Consider the following 19,521-nt stretch of genomic DNA (forward strand, 5'->3'; position numbering starts at 1 on the left):
TCTGCATGTAAATTGTGTGTTACACCATAGACAACTGCTAGTTGAGGACCCATTCGCTTCACCACATGGAACAAAGGCCTAAAAAATGATAGGTGTAACAAACTGCACAAGACAATGTTTAAAGTAGCTTTTAATTCTGTGAAAGATATTGTCCAAAATAAAATGCATGCTCAGTTCTTAAATGGAGATGGGCTTTTCCAGTGATAACCTTATTCCATTCTATGTGGGGCTACCTTTGAAGGTGACCCGGAAACTACATCTAATCCAGAATGCGGCAGCTAGACTGGTGACTGGGAGCGGCCACCGAGACCATATAACACCAGTCCTGAAAGACCTACATTGGTTCCCAGTATGTTTCCAAGCACAATTCAAAGTGTTGGTGCTGACCTTTAAAGCCCTAAACGACCTCGGTCCAGTATACCTGAAGGAGCGTTTCCACCCCCATTGTTCTGCCTGGACACTGAGGTCCAGCGGCAAGAAGAAGAAGAAGAGTTTGGATTTGATATCCCACTTTATCACTACCCTAAGGAGTCTCAAAGCGGCTAACATTCTCCTTTCCCCTCCTCCCCCACAACAAACACTCTGTGAAGTGAGTGGGGCTGAGAGACTTCAAAGAAGTGTGACTAGCCCAAGGTCACCCAGCAGCTGCATGTGGAGGAGCGGAGATGCGAACCCGGTTCCCCAGATTATGAGTCTACCGCGAGGGCCTTCTGGTAGCTACAGGGAACCAGGCAGAGGGCCTTCTCGGTAGTGGCGCCCACCCTGTGGAATGCCCTCCCATCAGAGGTCAAAGAGATGAACAACTACCTGACATTTAGAAAATATCTGCAGCCCTGTTTAGGGAAGTTTTTCATGTGTGACATTTTAATGTATTTTAATCTTTGTTGGAAGCTGCCCAGAGTGGCTGGGGAAACCCAGCCGGATGGGTGGGGTACAAATAAATTATTATTATTATTATTATTATTATTATTATTATTATTATTATCTCAGACTCCCATAACTGCCATACATCGTGCCTGTGATTTAAACACATAACTAAAGCAAAATAATTCTTTGGCAATAAGTAGCTTTTAAAGTACAGATTGTTAAGTACTGAAATAATTAAAGGCAAGTCTGATACTAAATCTGATTTTTTGGGTGTGTGTGAAATATTACTTGCTGATTATAACTGTCCTTAGTTAGAAAAGAACAATGAGTTCCAACATAGCTTACCTGATGCTGTCATCTGAGCCAAGAAGAGAAGGTAAAGGGAAGTTGCATCTACTTGTAGATGTCCCCACTCATTGTCTCCAACTACTGTAGCACAAGTAGCTGTATTATATTTGGCATGCAGGCAGTCCTTGGTACTCTGTGTGTGCTTGAACTTCTCAACCTTATCTACCTAAGAAAAACAAGCAATATTCTGAAAGTAGTTCTTAACTCATAAACATTTTCAAAGTAATAACTCTGCCTCAGTCTAGATTTTGGTACAGTATCATTTAAAAGGGGGGGGAAACCCTCTTAACAAATTATTTCCTCTTCAACAAACCAATGAAGTTCCTTGAATTGAGCTATGGAAATTTACTATAAACAGCCAGTCAGTTGGTCTGCCTCTTAGATTGTTTGGAAGACTGACACACGGATAGAAGCTTCTAACTGGTAAACAGAGCCGCTAAAAAGAAACCAGGCATTCTTTACACAACATTATACAACACTGGACTTCTATAAAGGGAGGAAATATCCAAATGGACATCATCCTAGCCAATATTTGGGCCTGGCAGAATTAGGTAGTGTTTTCAGATCTCAGCAACCACACAAGAATATGAAAGTATTCCAAGAACACTGCACTGGGGCTAAAATGGCATGGATTCTAGCCCAAGGATAAAAATGTCACATTAAAAACATTGAACACAACCTCTCAATCACTGATCATGTACAGTAAGTCCACATGTGTACCTATAGTGAAATTGCTAGTGAGACGGAAACAAGAAGATTATGCGTTTTTTATAACCACTTGAAGCACCCAACTACGCACAATGTTAATCACACCATTTGCTCTCAAGTGCAAAAATTTTCTTGCAGAAACAGCCAGTGTGGGAAGAGGATGACGTTTTCCAGAACCTAGGCATGGTGGGTGGTTGAATGTCTTCAGTCATTTGCACTCTGGTGAAGAGAGCGGGTCTTCTCACACCTGCAATCTGCATGGCACAATAACTCCCACTGTTCCTTCAGGCCACTGGTGTACAGTGGTTCCCCGCAAGACGAATGCCTCGTGCAACGAAAAACTCGCAAGATGAAAGCGTTTTGCGTTGCGCGAGGCGTCTCGCAAGACGAAGTTTCCTATGGCCACACTTCGCAAGACGAATAGGAATGCATTAATTAAATGGGTAGACTGGATAAACGGTAAACCGTGCTTTACAAGACTAAATTTTCGCTATATGAAGCAACTCGCGGAACGAATTAATTTCGTCTTGCGAGGTACCACTGTACTGCAATTCCAAGAAGGAGGATTATTTCATTTATACTAGAGAGGCATGCTGTATAAACAGAACATGCACTTAAAATAGTTTTATATGTAATATCCATTCCATGGCAGGCTGACCTTAAATTCATTTTAGTTGGACTCATTTTAGCTCGCAAAGTCCAAAATGCATTTTCCTTCCCACGAGTGGAAATGGTTTCAGAGGAGCAGCTAGGTACTACTTTCGGTACAGCGAAAGTACTACTTTGTTTGAACCTGCCTTCCTCAGTGAGTCCCAATCGTCACACCTAAAATTGCATTGATATCATTAAATCTGGTCATGCCACTGAAAATAACAGAACGCAAGCCATCCTGTTTATCATTACCTGTCTCATCATACATTGCAGAAGTCCCCGCATCAGTTTCACAACGTTCTGCAGGAATATAATTAAAGAAAGCATGCAAACATTATTTTGGGTCTTAATAACTAATGATCAATGCTCGTGTAAAAAAAAAAAAAGAACATTTACAAAACTATCCTATACATTTAAGAAAACAATTTGCTCAGCTGCGTAACCTGATTTTATGACAAAGATACAAGCTAGAACAATAAGCAATTGCTTTAATGTCACAGCTAAAGTGATTGGGTGGTCACAGAACCAAAGTAATTTTTAAAAATAATCATTCCTACGCTATAAATAGAAGCTCCGAGTTTTCCTCAGGGACATAGCAGTCACATGGAGTTATGCTGCTGTAGTTCAGAGTTGGGGAATTTAAAGCATGAGCTTTCCTCATTCAAAACTTGCCAGCTAATTACAAGGCAAATCCCAAATATTTCTGGTTTGGATTAAGATCATGATTAGCTCTGCACGCAGCATTAGCTCCCTCTGCCATTTCAGCCACCCTCTTCCTTTTTGCCACTGAAACGTCCAGGTGGTGATGGTGGAAGCATAGCTGCCAAGTTTTCACTTTTCTCACGAGGAAGCCTATTCAGCATAAGGGAAAATCCCTGTAAAAAAGGGATAACTTGGCAGCTATGGGTGGAAGTAACAATAAAAACAACAGCAACAGCATTCATTATGCTTTGCAGCACCTGCTAAGACATATAGATTTCCTGAGTTTCTGAGGCCATAGCAAATAATAAGACAGAGAAAGAAAGAAAGAAAGAAAGAAAGAAAGAAAGAAAGAAAGAAAGAAAGAAAGAAAGAAAGAAAGAAAGAAAGAAAGAAAGATTGCCATTGCTGTTATAAAAGTCAGATGAGATTTGAGAAGTGGGCATCAGAAGGAACTCATAAGGAAATCTGGCTTCCATGAAGCTTGAATTGCACCCAAAATGTCAACATTTGAGCCTGCTAGGAAGCGGGCTTAAAATTGAGCTTGTTTCAGGTGAGCCTGTGAATGGAGCTATACAAAGCTGTTCAAAAGGGGACCCTTAATTGTCCTTCAAATGCGGGCGATCTTACCACTTTTCAATTATTTAACACCACCCATAAATTAAGCAGTATTCACTATGCACTGAAAATGACAGTATGTTTATTCCCTTGTAGAGTAAGTAATAAATAAATTCATCTTTACATATCATAACAGCGAGTAAATAGCGATCCAAAGACATACCTGCTCCAATTCATATGCTTTGGCTTTATCTTCATCCCGATCTGCATTCTTCCTGTAGGCCATCCCCAAGCCCCACACAGCCAAAATGCTATAAATATTATCTCGTACCCAAGCATCCTTTTGCTCAGTACTGGCGGAGAGCAGTCCCGTAACAGGGTTCTGAAAGAAGATTTTAAAAAGAAAAAAAAGGAAAAAGGGTTAAACAGCCTGAGCACTTCTCAGCACACCTTACCCTAGCATATGCATTTTTGTACACATTACTTGGCTAGAGAACTGCACCACAAAATTCAGAGAAGTGCGAATTTTAGTGGGGAGCCATAGAATCATAGGTTCAGGTATTGGTTCAGAAAGTATGAATGAGGTAGATTTGCCTTTAAATGCCAATGATTTTGAATTTCTCCATTTCTCATGGGTGTTCTTCCTACATTTGGCCGCTACATCACCAGCGGTCCAATGAACACTATGGCTGAGCCTGGATTGCAAAACAACGAGGCCCCTACAGCTGCCTGAAGAAGCCATATACCAGGCCAGAGCAAAGGAGCTCTTTTAAGTTTTCCATCTGGGATGTTCCCCTCACTCCCCTCAAAACCACTCCTCCGTTGCTTTTCACCTCCATAAGGAAACATAGCCTTATCTTTTTTCCTGTAAACTGAAAATCAGCTGGGGTGCGTGCAGCTTTTTGAGAGGAGAAGCAGCCAAAGAAAAAAGGGCTGAGCATGTTTTTTTTACTCCTGCTGCTGAAATTTGCAGTATTGGAAGCTACATTCAGGTTTTTTAAAGGGGGGCAAACACACACACACACCGGGGGGGGGGGTTCGCATGTCTGCGTGGAACCTGTAGTTTTGTCTTATATTGCATGTTAGACATAGGTCAATTGAAGCACTCATTTCTGTGGTATGGGGAGAAAAAGGAGGAGGGTGTGTGTTTCAGCAGCTTCATTCTGGGCTCAGGGCCAGAGGAGTAATGGAACATTCTAAGGAGGAGGTTTCTGGGGAACTGACTGTGCACAGGAACAGAGAATGATCTTTAGGTTTTGAAACGTTGTGAAATATTACAGAGCCACAACGGCTGTTATCAACTGTCCTTATGCTTCAAGGTCACAGGGAGAGCCAGGTTGTGTGGACTGTTTTAGTCTTCATCCCTAAACCTATTAATTATTAAACTTTTGAGGGAATAAAGTTTTAGTAAAACACAGTATAAATTATGGAGCTTTGGGGGGGGTTTGCTTATCTGGGGCAAAACCATGGCATTTAAAAACGTGTCTTACATTTTAAATGACAGGAGTTTGCACAACTTATTTTTGAATTGGAATTTGCTCTTGCATGGTAATTAATTATCTAAGGCTTTAATCCCAGCCCCACACACCTGGGAGTAAGCCCCCACAGAATTCAATAGGCTTTACATCTATGTAAGACATTGTGAGGGCTGGGCTGTAAGATACAAAAATAAACAAATAGCACGTGAACATAATGACTGCCCCTGTGCTTGTGGAAGACACCAACTCAGGACTAACCATACTACCCAAATTATGTCAGAGGAACAAGGGGTAAAAAGTGGGCAGGGTGTGGTGTGGCGAGAAAGGAACTGAGCTTAGAAGTCACTCTGTGCTTTTGCACTGCTGGTTTCCACTGCCTGCAATAGCATGATGTTGTGCATGCAAAGAGAAGTAGTCTACAACCCCGTTTTCACATCCAGCCTCATGCAGGGGGGACGGGTAGCCTTGCCCCAGGCCTCTGGGGGCTGAGCTGGCCTGGGGCCTCTGCCAGGAGCCTGACAGCTTTACACTGTCAAGCCAAGAATAAGACTCCTGCACAGGCCCCAGACAATCTCCGCACTGGCCTGCTTAAAGCACATAGGTAGGAACCTTCATGATGAGTACACTGGTGGAATAACATTTTATTCTATTTGTTTATTTCATAAAATGCACATACCCCTTGATGGTTGGGGGGAACTCGAAGTAGTTTACAGAAAAGATAAAGCAATGAAATTATAACTTAAAATTTTACAACCATAATTTTAAACATACAGAAAGGTAAAACCACAATGCAATAGACTAAAACAAATTAAAACTCATATGAAGTTTTAATATATAGACTTGTCTTATGTAGACTTGTTTATATAAGAATGCCTTCAGCAGGCACCAAAAGAAATACAGTGCCTGATATCAATAGGCGGGGAGTTCCAAAGTATCGGTGCTGCCACACTTCTATGCAAAAGGCATGGTCACAGCAAAGTTGGAAGGACATATTCCATCTTTTTTAGGTTGCTTTTTTGGTACTCTGTCTCAGTACTCCAAAAACAAACACCCAACTGGTTGTCCTCAAGGTTTGTAGATCTCATACTGTTCAGAGTCCTATCGTTCAATCATTTTCTATTTTGAACAGATGGACCCTTCAAGCTACTAAGTGAAGTTGGCAAGTCCAAAATAAGGTAAGTCTCTGGTCCCATTAATATCTCACTGATGGATGGGAAGCTCCTTATGTGCCATCGTGTTAATGCTGTTTGATGGGCACATGCCAGCCCTCAGTAGCTACGATAAGGAACTGGAGTCTCACAAATTGCAGCAAACAGGAATGAAGGAGAGCAGGCAGAAGAAGGCACTATCACTGTGGTAAGCATGGAGCAGGCGGGTGCAAAGCTTCCCTCTAGCTCAGTAATCTCCACTTACCGATATGCTTACTGACCCAGTGCTGCATTCACATGTAACGATAAACCAAGAAACCTTGGCTTAACAAATTATACTGTGCACAATACTGATTCCTTCCACTTCACTCCCCACCTGGCATGAGCGGGTAAACAAAACAGCTCCGGGTGTGGTTTGTTCATCCCTAACAAGTCAGGATTTGTAAGCCAACAGCAAACCTTAACTGAAGCCTGGCCAGTGACTTGGCTGGTGGGACAGAAACAAAGCAGGATTCCGGGTTTAGATTTCATGCTACACTGGCTCACTTGCCCCCTCATGGCAGGGGAAGGCTGAGGTGATGAGCGAAGCAGGAGTCATGAACCAGAATGCATGCACAGAATAGTTTGTTAAGCCTAGGTTATTGGTTTATGAATGAATGCAGCCATTACATGAACAGATTGTGATTACAAAACTAATGTGCCATGGTTCTGGCACTGAAAATAACTCTGCATGAACAGATTGTGTTGCAAGGCAAGCTTAGTGAAATCATTAGGGATTCACCTGGGACGAGGATTTGGCTGAGACTGTACTAACGCAGTTTACCAAATCTGTGTATCTACCGTCATACTTGCAGATAAGCATACACAACATGCAGAATCGTAAGGTTGTACAAATTTGCACATGTGTTATCTTTTTTCTGTATGATGAGATTCAAACCACGTGCATAATACCAAAGAATAAGAATGAATTTGATCCTCAGCTACACTGGTGTAACCATTCTGCAGCTCTAATCTCTTAACATAGTCCAGCCCACAGTGCAGTTCTGGTAAACACGACAGCTTATATAACATCAGGTTTGCTGTAGCTATGCAGTGATGCTATAGCCATCTCAGTGGTGAAATAAAACTGTGTGGTTTTCTCATCAGAATCAGAATGCAGATAGCATGCCTTGTTAAAAACAAACAGACAAACAGTGAATGTTCGGTTAAAACGCACACACACAAGCAGAGTGTGATCCAGTTGTGTTGCAGGCACATTGCTTGCACAACCCAGGTTACACACAAATCGTGTCTTAGTGCAAATTACTTGGGGGTTCCCAGAGCAAAGACTGTGGCAACAGCCCTCCTCACCCAGCCCTCCTGCCGCTTCCACACTGTTTGGCTTTATGTTACACCCAAATCCAGGCTCATAGTATGTCTCCCTCAAGCAAACCAAAAGCAGCAAACCTTGATTATAGTTTTTGGTTTGGAGCCACGAAAGCTACAAGCCCAGGTTCGGGTGCAACATTAAGCCAAATAACAGCTTAGCCACAGGTGGCAGAACAACAGCAAAACTGGGGAAAGAGCACTGCAGCCATGATCTTTGCTCTGGGAAATTTTGGTCTTTCACACTAAACCATGGTTTGGTTTAGCTAAAAAAAAACTAATTGGAGCCCTGTCTCCCTCTCCCGCACTACCTATGTATACATGAAGGCAGCATAATGGGACTGAGATTGGGAATAATAAGAAGAAGAGTTTGGATTGATTGGACCAGAGAGGAGCCCACAGATCGCTCATTCCCTCCCAGAATCCTGTTGTGCTGGATGCATGCACAGGCTAAGAGATGAAAGTAGGAAAACAAGGCATTTACCGTGTGAAAAGAGTTTTTTAAAAGGTGGGATGGAGGGAGGAAGAAAAGAAAGATGCCACTCTCAAAAATAGATTTGTACCCACCATGTCTCATCCTCAAGGGGCCCTATTGACTTCAAAATGATTTCATAAATGCACATACACACACCACAGTGGATCTCTGGCACATACAGCATGGAGTCTTCCTAATTCTACATTTCAAGGTTTCCCTCAAGTTAAGTAAAACGTGACTCAATTTTTGGAGTTGCATTGGACATACCTGTTTATCTTGTTGTGGCACATCTTCCTCAGTTTTCTATTGAGGTTTGCTTGGTATTGTGATGTCTTATTCCAGCAGACAATTTTAAAGGGAAGTTACGAATTGTCATCTGTAGAGCCTGCTCCTGACATAGTCTGGTATCAAAGTTGTCAATGACCTTTAGGGTCTTAAATTTGCATTATGCCCTTTATTCTGTCCTACTCCAGCATACGCTTCTATGTAAGAAGTATATTTGGAAAGTGACTCATGGAAAAAAATCCCGCTCTCATCAATGTAGATTAAAGTATTTTAACTGAAGGCTCCCTCAAAAGACACTGCTGCTCTCTCTCAAAGGGTGACTTCAGCTCAACAAACTGGAGAATTTGAGCCTATTATTATTATTATTATTATTATTATTATTATTATTATCCAGGAGCCCAAATGTATCCAATGGCTCTAGTTATTCTTTACCTAAGATTTGTGCAATGCTCATGGTTTATTTCTTAGCCACAACGTAATAAATACTAGCAGCCAACAATGTACCTACAATTATAGGCACATCTATCCTAAGAGTCACAGAGACTATTCTCTTGTACCTGTATCATTTCCATGTAGCAGAATGTACCCAAACATGACAAGTGTACCATTATCCATTAAAAAAATATATGTGTGGTTAAAAGACACAGGTACTTGTTAGCCAAGTTAGTGTTATTGATATCTGTGGCACCTACACATGGAAACCGATGGTGACAATTTTGTGCCATGTTGCTAAAAACTTTATTTGCTTCAGCAAGCCTAACAAGGCATGTAATTTTAGTATGCTACATTAACATGATTTAAGAATAACTGTTTTAAAATAACTGACTATATCTATATACTATAAACCACCAGGTTTTTAATGTTCGCTTTTAGTGGTATTTTTAATGAATATTTTACTGTATTTTGTAAACCACTTTGAAGTTCTTTGCTGGAGTAAGTAGCATATAAATTTTGTTAAAATAAGAATAAATGTACAAGCAGCTCTAACAGCACAATATGTAAGTGATATGAAGTGGGAAAATGGAATAATGCACATGGGACCTGCAGCAAAATGTTTCACTGGATCCAGTGCTACTGTTCAGGATTCTACTCCAGTCCTCTCCCTGGTTTTCCTCCCAACAGTTACGCACATCCACATCATGCATTTATGTGGTCTTACACCACTTTAAACAAAGATGGATTCCCCAAAGAATCCTGGGAACTGTAGTTTATTTCTCACAGAGCTACAACTCACAGCTACCTTAACAAATTTGTTCCCAGAATTCTTGGGAGGAAGCCATGACAGTTAAATAATGCTTTAAATGGATGTGACCTCCATATTTTATGGCCACTGAGCAAGCTCAGTCCTTATTGAGCTATTTTGGGGCGTCCCCCTCAGTTCCCCCCTAAAAATTTCTTTACACTCTTGCAAACCTTGTGAAGAGAATATTTTGGATCATAGATTCCTGCATTGCAGGGTGCAGGACTGGACCCTCGGGAGCCCTTCCAACTGCAGTTCCATGAATCTATGATCCAAAATATTCTCTTCACATCTAGCTAAAGCAACAAATAAATATGAAAACAGAGAGGGCTGTTAAAAACAGAAACAACCCTTTCACCCGTAAGTAGCGGCACTGACCTGATAACTCAAAATGGTCTGTTGAACAAGCCGGGCGTAGCCGTCTAGACGGACTCCAGAGTTGCTTCTGCTCCTCATTTTTCAGGAGAAAGGCTGGGTGGCTGGAGGTGCCAATGTCTTTCTAGCAGCTTTTAGCACTAACAGTTCACTCATCCATCAGCAGACTGAATTGTAAGTCTTGATGATAGCAGGCATCTTTGTTCCAAAATAAACAGAGTAGTTGTCAACAAAATAGGCAGGGAGTTTCCCCTTTTGCCTACATATAATTCACCGTCTCAACTATACTCTTGAAGCAGCAACCCTATACACAATTACATGGAAGCAAGCTCACTACTCATATTAGCTGTTCAATATATTACTGTACCCTTGAAATGATATCCATACTCCATAGGGACATACAATCCAGCTTCCACCCTCATTCAAATTCCATTATCTGTGCTAAAGGTCATCAACAGTATCTTATGTCCAAGTTAGACATCTAGCTGTGTATAGAACAAAACCAAGAACCATTGTACATGGATAACTTAACTGCCCTCATAAAACCCTGAGAAACATAAAAGGTACAAGGTAAGGTAAAGGACCCCTGGATGGTTAAGTCCAGTCAAAGGTGACTATGGGGCTGCGGCGCTCATCTTGCTTTCAGGCTGAGGGAGCTGGCGTTTGTCCACAGACAGTTTTCTGGGTCATGTGGCCAGCATGACTAAACCGCTTCTGGTGCACAGAGGACCATGACGAGTGCCAGAGCGCATGGAAACGCCATTTACCTTCCTGCTGCAGCAGTTCCTATTTATCTACCTGCACTGGCATGCTTTTGAACTGCCAGGCTTCAGGAAGGACCTTGTCATACATAAATGCAAGCTAAGTCTGAGATGTCCAAATCCCAGAGTTGTCTATCTCAGATAAGGAAATGCCTTGGAGGGAGCTACTGTCTGCCCATTTTGCCCAGTGCATTTACATTGAGTTCAAAGGGGCTTACATTGAGTTCAAAGGTAAGTAAGCATAAGCATAGGACTGCAGCCTAAATTAGCAATAGTGGCCAGTAATTTCCGGTAGGGGCAGGGTAGCATTTAGTTCTGGTTAACTAATGTGAAGCACAATAGTAGTGCTAGTGAAATTGCAAATGAAAATAAAAATTGTAACAAGCATGGGCATAGCCAGGATTTATTTTAGGGGGCAAGCTTTATGTAATGGGGGGGCAGAACTGAGTTATCTGTGATACAATTGGTCAGTTAAGTATTTTTATTTACTTGATTTAGGAGGACATCTGCCCCCGCCCCCACCCAGGTACACCCATGGTAACCAGGTCAATTTTTAACATTTGATGTACTATTGATGTAACATGACAGTGTTACACTGCTGAGGACAGAAAACAAACAGAATGGAGGGTACAGAATGATAATTTGACTACACTAGCAAAAAAAGGGAAGGCCTAGGAGTATTACAGTGTCTTGCTATTTGTGACATTACTTTAGCATAACGATTTTACTTTTTTTAAAGCAGGTGTTCTCCTCAACTGCTTATATCTGAAAGTTGCTACCGTAGATGCTTTTTATTATAAATGAGGGCTACTCTTTGGAATTGTCTTCTTTAGAACATAACCAATGTCCTCTATCCTTGAACAACTGTCCTTGGATGACCTTTACAGAAAGCTGGACAAAGGGGTGTGTGCAATCTTGCTCCTGCTTCTTGATCTCTCCATGGCTTTCAATACCACCTACCATAGTACCCTCCTGGACAAGCTCCATGGAATAGGAATTGAGGGCACTATACCACAGTGGTTCCGGTACTACCTATGGGAAAGAGCCCAGAGAGAGGCACTGGAAGAGTGCTTCTCAGCCCCTGGCAGTTACGTATGAAGCTGCTGGGAGCAGTCATTAGGAGTTTCAGAGCAAGATGCCTTCAGTACCCTAATGACACTCAGCTCCGTTTCTCCATAACATCTGAATCAGGAGGCTGTGTGGGCCCTGGACCAGTGCCCAGACGGTGGGTGGATTAGGGAAGATAAGCTGAACTTGAATCCTGACATAACGGAGGCGCTGTGGGCGAGTGGTTTCCATGTCGGAGAAATTGCTCAATTGCCTGGCCTGGACAGGGTTGAACTAACTCCCTCTAAAGAAGCACATTCTGAGATGCTTCTGGATCCAGCTTCAGTGCTGGAGGCCCAGGTAGCATTAGTGACTAGACGTGCCTTTAACCAGCTGCACCTGTTACAACAGTTATGTCTGTTCCTAGATCTGAAGAGCTGGACCACAGTAGTGAAGGCACTGGTGACCTGCAATACACAGTGTGTGTGTGTGTGTGTGTGCTATTGTTTTGTTTTTTATTATGTATTTTGTGTTTTTATGCTGTGAACTGCCCTGAGATCTACAGATGAAGGGCACCACACAAATTTAATAAATAATAATAAAATAATACACTATGTGGGGCTTCCCTTGGACTGTACTTGACTGCATTTAGTATAGAATGCTGCTGCACAAGTGCTGACAGCTGTGAGACCCTGCCGACATATTATACTTCTGCTCAGATATCAGCACTGGTTGTCAATTTGTGACCAGCCAAGTTCAAGGGGTTAGTATTGGTACCGTGTTTCCCCCTTTTTAATACGTAGTCAAAAAGTAAGCCATGGCAGGGTTTTTAATCATTTGAGAAATGTAAGACATACCCCGAAAATAAGCCATACTTCCGCGATGTGCGGAGCAAGACCACTGAGCGCCCCAACCAGCTAGCGGGACCCAGCATGCTGGCTGCAACAGGAGGAGGAAGCCTGCTGGGTCGGGTCAGTGCCCGGAAGCGGTGGCTGCTGCTGCAGCGCCGATAAAGCGTGCAGCAGTGCCGCACGGAGCACCGAGGGCACAAGCCAGCAGGACCCAGCTCCTGCAATGCCGGCGATGGCAGGAGGAGGAAGCCTGCCAGGTCGGGTTGGCGCTCGGAAGTGGCGGCGGCTGCAGCGCTGACAAAGTGCGAAGCAGCGCTGCACACTCTGTGTGTGTGTGTGTGCGTCCGTCTCTTTCTCTGTGTGTGCGTGCGCGTCTCTCTCTCTCCCCGTGCGTCTTTCTCTCTCTCTCCCCCTGTGTGCGCGTCTGTCTCTCTCTGTATGTTTGTGATCGCGTCTCTCTCCCCCCCCCTCCCCGACAGAGAAAAGGTGCCGCGCAGGTTCCTCTTTGGCTCATCATTCAGCTGCCCTGGCCTCCTTGCCGAGAGCTGACGCCGCTCCTCTCCCCCTCCTTCCCGCACGGAGCACCAAGGGCACGAGCGTCAGGAGGAAAGAGAGAGGGGCTCGTTGCTTGCGGAGGGAAAAGTGTGGGCTCGTTGCAGGTTTACCTCACAGCTGAGGGGGCAGCAGGGGCCAAGCACCTTCCCACCCCTCCCCAGAGCCCAGCCCGCAGGCTGTTCCCCTCAGGAAATGCGGCTCTTCCCGTCCCCGAGGAGAGCCGCCGGCCCTGGAGCGCCTCTCTGCCGCCCGAGGCTCTCGAAAGGCCGCCTCAGAAGCAGGCAGCTCCCTTACGCCATCTCCGTATCCCGCCGGCGGGGTTACTCAACCCGTTTGGCAGGACTGCCCCCGCCCCCGCCTCTTTGCAGAGTTTGTGCAGCTTGTGCGGCTCTGCCTAACTTCTTGCGCGGCAGGCAGGCGGGCGTCCTCCCATCGGCGCGGCGAGCTTTGCAGAATCGGGTGCTGCAACTCGGAAGCCGGCCAGGCGAAGCTTAGCTGCCAATCAAAAGGACAGGGGTGTACGCAAGACGTTCTCCTTAGTTGCTTGGACCAGTTTGGTGATGGTGATAATGATGCCCTTTGTTGAATCGGTAGAATTGTAGAGTTAGAAGGGACCCTCGGGGGTCATCTAGTCCAACCCCCTACAATGCAAAAATCTCAGCTAGGTCATACATGGCAGGTGGCCATTCAGCCTCTGCTTAAAAGCCTCCAAGGAAGGAGAGCCCTTGACTCAGGATGGGTAGGAGGGGAAAGGGAGAGAATAGAAGAGGCAGAAAACGGAAAGGACCATAACAAAGTGGCAGAGCACCCTGTGCTCTGTATGCATAAGGATCCCAGGTTTAACCCCCAGGTACCCCCAAGTTTGAAATCCTGGAGAGCTGCTGCCAGCCTGGTTGACAGCAATAATGGTAGAGGACACACGTAGCATTAAAAAATCCCAGTTTCAATTGCTGCAATTGCTTGCTATGTATTATGTATTGTATTTAAATAATCTCCTTATTTTCTTGTTTCATTTAATGGATGTTATGTACATCATGTTGTGCATTATGTTACAGTATTATGTTGTAAAACCTGGATAGCTCAGTTGGCTAGAGTGTGGTGCTGATAATGCGCGTGGAAGAGAGCGCTGAGCATCCTGAGCCAGTGGGACCCAGTTGTACCGGCACTTTAAAAAAAAGAAAGAAAAAAAGACACCCCCTGAAAATAAGCCACCGTGTGTTTTTTTGAGGGAAAAAAGTTATAAGACGGTGTCTTAAAAAAGGGGAAACACGGTATATAAAGCCCTCACAGGCTTAGGACTCGAGAGACCACCTCACCCAATACGTGCCCCCCTCATGCAGCACATACGTGCAGCACATCCTACTCCTTCTGCAGTTTTAGTGCAACAGCACCTACATTTTGAAACTCCCTGCCTATTATTGATACCAGGCAGGCGCCTTCACTTTTTAGCACTTTGCTTAAAACATTTCTCTTTGGACAAATATCTACAAATGCTTATTGATTCTTTGAATACTTTTAACTACCTACCGTAGACTGGTTTAACTACTGCAAGCAAGCGGTATATAAATAAATAAAACTGGCGAAACAAAAGCTGCGTTTTCCTAAGATGAAGCGTCCTATACAACCGAAAGGCTCGGATGGTGGGGCTACAAGGTCCTCCGATTCTAAAGCATCGGACAGCCCCCAGCCCCCTTTCACTTAACTCACACAATGCAAGTGCGCCACAAACAGAGATGCCCCCTTACCAGCCAAGGATCTCCACCGATTCCCATTCTTCTCCTCCGGGATGGCTCGGTGCTATTTCTTCCTGCGAGCTCTCCAAAAAGGAGCGGGCGGGCAGCTCTCGCCCCTCAGCAGGAAAGCCCCATTCCTTGACCAGCTGCTCAAGCTCGCTTGCCCGACCTGGCAGAGTTGTCGCCCTCGCCCCCCAGGCACCCCGCCGCCCCGGAATGGAAGCTCAGGGTCGCTTTCGGGACGCGGCTCTTCTTCCGGGAGCCTCGTCAGTCCCCCGGGAGCGCCTCCCTCGGCGAGGATGAAGCTCTTGCTTGCAGCTCCCGCAGCGGCCAACTCCCGGGGTCAGGTTGCAGCCAGGCACGCGCCGTCCGGGCCCGAGAAATAGTTCCTCCTCTTTATTAGACTGGTTGCGGGGCCGGCAAAATTATTGCAAGCCGCTCGCGTTTTAGGCAGGTCTGCGAAGATATATATGTGACAGCAAAGACGTGAGCCACAAAAAAAATATTTGCATTGCTCTTCCGGTAAAAGGGGGTGGGGGGATGCAAGAGGAAGGAGGGTTTCATTTTGCGCCTGCGTGTACGTAACACAGTGGGTGCATTCTGCCTGTCCTGTTTTGCTTTTTAGATGAAGCCTCTTTATAAGCCTGCCAGGACTTTCTCGCAAGCTGTTTTCCTGTTGCGGGGAGAAGGATCAGCGCGAGGGAGCGAGAACGCAGGGCAGAGCGCTCAGCTAAGATGCTCAGCCTTGCTGCATTGGAAGTTCCTGGACTGCTAATAAATCATAGAATGGTACAGTTGGAAGTGACCTCGAGGGTCATCTAGTCCAGTACTACCCTGCAATGCATGCAGGAATCTCAGCGGAAGCCATCCAACCTCTGCTTAAAAGCCTCCAGTGATTTGAAGGAGAGTCCACAACCTCCGAAGGGAGACCGTTCCACCGTCGAAGCCCTTATTGATGTTCCGTCAATCTCCTTTATCATCTTAGTCACCCTCCTCTGCACGTTTCTGCTTGCTTGTCAATATCCTTCTTAAATTGTGTTGCCCAGAGCTGGACACAGGGCGGAATAGTGTGATACTATGACTTCCCTTGATCACACTATGCTTCTGTTGATGCAGCCTAGAATAGCATTAGCTCTTTTGCTGCTGCATTGCCTTGTACTCATGTTAATCTCGTGGTCCACCAAGACCCCTGGATCCTTTTCACAGGTGTTCTCTCTCTCCCCCCCCCCATTTTAGATTTGCACATCTGGTTCTTCCTTCCTAAATGTAGAACCTTACATTTGCCCCTATTGAAATTCATCATTTTGTTGGTTGGGGCTCAGTTCTCTGATCTGCTAGTCATCTGGAATCCCAATTGTCTTCAGCAGAACCTTTCCTGATGACACCACCTGTGCGACAAGTAGTTTACTTCCAGAGCAATTCTCAAGCTTGCTTCCAAATTGTACAATTTAAATACACGTGAAGGGTATAAAACTGATTTTTGCAAGAGTTTTCCAGACACTGTACTGTGGCATTTTGTGGAACCTGCATCATCTATGTCAGTATTTACACACATTTAAATAATTTCAAAAGAAAAGCATGGGGTGGGCGAATGTCACTTGCTTATTGGGGGGGGGATAATGTGTTAGTTGTTGCAAAAAGAAATAGCCATGTGGCATCTTAAAGACCAACAGCCTTATAATGCTATAATTATGATTATGGCATAATGTTTCTTAGGCTAGACATAACTGGCAGAAATACGTGTTTGTTTATTTCTCTCCTGCCACTGAAGATTAAAAATTAAAAGTGTAAGCAAAGTTTCATTTAAAAAAAAACCAGCAAAATCTACTAGCCAGCTAACAGAATTATTTACCAAAAAAATAAAATAAAAAAATAAATTACATCTGCTGGTTTCACTTTCTTTGTACATGTTACATGTCAAGAATGCATCTGTCAAGAATTTGCAGCTAAGGATAAACAGTTCTATTACTCAGAATGAAAGTGGTCTAAACATAAAATCAGCATTCAGTCTAGATTAGAAGGTTAAAGGAGAGGCCTGTGACACTACCAGGGGTCGGCAAACTTTTTCAGCAGGGGCCAGTCCACTGTCCCTCAGACATTGGGGGGGGGGGGGGCAGACTATATTTTGAAGGGAAAAAATGATGCATTGATGCAAGAGCACCACGAGCCCTGGTGGCTGCTTACCTGTGTCTTGCGAGCAGCAGGGGCTGGTATAGAGGACTGGTATAGCCCACTTGTGAAAGACTGCTTGTCAAAATGACCCAGTGTGCCCTTGATTCCCCAAACTGATTCCAACCATGAATGGTCCATATACACATATATCTGCTGCTGGAAAACATCCCTGGCAGAAGTGGATATGCATAATTGTTAGCCCTAAGCAGGGATGAAGAATTAATAGTGTTTGCTGAAGGAATTACGGTGATATAAAGGAACTACAAATCCCTCCCCAAAGCAATGCTTTAGGGGCAACAGGAAGATTATCACTTCCCTTCCCCTCTGAAGCAGTCCTTCAGGAGAAGGATTTCTGCTACAATATATATCCTTGGTAAATGGCGTGGCATCACCAATGCTTGAATAATTTGTTTCAAGCCCAAACACCTGTGAGTGGTTTTATTTTAACATGACAACATCATTCTGGGGAGAAATAGTGGTAGATTTTCCTCTAACCATCTTTAAATTGTAGATTTTTTTAAAAATTCCCAATAGGCTTTCATGTGTTCTCAAACTGTGAATAGCAAGCTCACCAACAGAAGTCATACTTGCAATCTAATGTCTTCCCAACTTGTATATGACCATTTTAAATTATTCCACAGACACATTTTTGTATATACTTACACAAGTATTCGAGGATAACTGAAATAATTCACTTCATATAAATTTATAATTACAATAAGGCTTCAAACTCTGCACAACTATTTTTTTCTATACAAAGGAATATTAAACTTAATTTACAAGAAATAAATATAAAGGATAATCAAAGGTAGTTGTTGTTTTGTCTATATACAATACTATGTCTGTGACTACATCCTATTAAAAGGAAGAAACAGACATCACATACCGTATTACTATGTAGGCAAACCTACACAAATATCTAGGAGTAAGTTCCATTGAACTCAATGGAACTTATTTCTGAACAGACATGTAAAGGATCTCGCTGTTAAACATCTTTTTCAGTTTCGCTTCTAATCATCTATAGTAATACAACATTACTGTACAATGTTTCGAGTTAACTTGTAACATCCACTGTTATAAAAACCCACACAATTTAGCTGATCATGTTTTCCAGTCATGATGCTACGTCTAACGTACCTTGTCAATTAATTTCACTGACGTTAAAAGAAAAAAAAAACCAATACAAACTCTTTTGACAATCAGAGGCTGCCTTGAAGCTTTGCTATTATATATTAAATAATGTCCTTTTCTGGGGGGGGAGTCTTCTCACATTATGTAAAACGGTTAAAATAAACCTATATGTCACTATGTGAAACAATAGCAACTTTTAATAATGTCACATCGGTTCAATAAAGTGCAAGCTCCCTCTCTTTGAAGTCCTTCTAAGTGAAATGCAAGATTTCTTAGGGCCTGTGTCATTGTTATCTTGAAATATGAGCTGTTTCCCTGAAAAGTCAGGAAGTCGCACATCCCCATTTTGCACGTTGAAAGAAACGCCGTTCCTCTCACTGCAAACATTGCCTGAAATGTTTATTAAAAAAAAAAGTTTGTTAGAACTTGAGCCAGTTGACTGATTCAATATAGAAACTGAGTATCTTAGTATACATACCATTCCCATTTGCTTGCACTGAGTAATCATTATTCATTAGCATTGAGGTGGAATTAGTGGAGTTACTGTTTGATTGCAAAGAATGGGAGGAAGTGGATACTGCCTGGTTAACATTCTGCTTCTTTAATCCATTTGTAGCAGTTCTACTCCAGTCTACAGCAAAGTAAGGATTACAAAAGAATGATTATGTATATTAAAGCTCCATTCAAAGTACAATTAATAATGTAATTTAAACCTCCTATCTATAAACCCCCCAATTACACCCAATGGTTTTATAACTATAGATTTTGCCAATACTTTACATTTTTTATTGTTGTTTTATCCTTGGTAATTTTGAAAATGTTGACTATCCATTTCTCTTAATACCAAAGTTCTCTAATTTCACTAATAACAAAAACTTAAGTTTCATAAAAATTGATTTTTAATCTGCTTCAAATAGCATGCCAACTTGCACTTTGATAACACTGCAGAACAGTTTCTGGTGATGGTGTAAATACAGAGTTAGCAACAGTATATAAATTACACTGACAAACCAATATATTGTACTGTCTGAAAATGGTTTGTTTGACATTGGTAAATTTATTTGGCAACAGTGA

The 19,521-nt window shown here is 43.1% G+C and overlaps 2 protein-coding genes across 8 annotated transcripts in view; both read right to left on the reverse strand.

Annotated features, from left to right (window-relative positions):
• The window catches only part of PHKA2 (phosphorylase kinase regulatory subunit alpha 2), a 51,857-nt gene extending 36,192 nt beyond the window's left edge, over nt 1-15,665 (reverse strand). For 3 of the 4 annotated variants that reach the window (XM_035116585.1, XM_035116584.1, XM_060273512.1), the window contains exons 1-5: nt 15,157-15,665; nt 10,201-10,395; nt 4,055-4,213; nt 2,827-2,874; nt 1,213-1,381 (exon numbers count right to left, since the gene is read on the reverse strand). In XM_035116585.1, the coding sequence (XP_034972476.1) occupies nt 1,213-1,381; nt 2,827-2,874; nt 4,055-4,213; nt 10,201-10,278 (454 nt within the window). In that variant the 5' untranslated portion in view covers nt 10,279-10,395; nt 15,157-15,665. The remainder of the gene's footprint in view (nt 1-1,212; nt 1,382-2,826; nt 2,875-4,054; nt 4,214-10,200; nt 10,396-15,156) is intronic. The other variant, XM_035116586.2, reaches the window with a different exon arrangement.
• Nucleotides 15,666-17,699: 2,034 nt separating this feature from the next.
• ADGRG2 (adhesion G protein-coupled receptor G2) overlaps nt 17,700-19,521 on the reverse strand; it is a 43,598-nt gene continuing 41,776 nt past the window's right edge. For all 4 annotated transcript variants that reach the window (XM_035116579.2, XM_035116582.2, XM_060273515.1 and 1 more), the window contains 2 exons: nt 18,926-19,078; nt 17,700-18,837 (listed from right to left, as the gene is read on the reverse strand). In XM_035116579.2, coding sequence (XP_034972470.1) covers nt 18,653-18,837; nt 18,926-19,078 — 338 coding nt within the window. In that variant the 3' untranslated portion in view covers nt 17,700-18,652. The remainder of the gene's footprint in view (nt 18,838-18,925; nt 19,079-19,521) is intronic.

The sequence above is a fragment of the Zootoca vivipara genome, chromosome 4 (genome assembly GCF_963506605.1).
Source record: "Zootoca vivipara chromosome 4, rZooViv1.1, whole genome shotgun sequence".
NCBI lineage: Eukaryota > Metazoa > Chordata > Lepidosauria > Squamata > Lacertidae > Zootoca > Zootoca vivipara.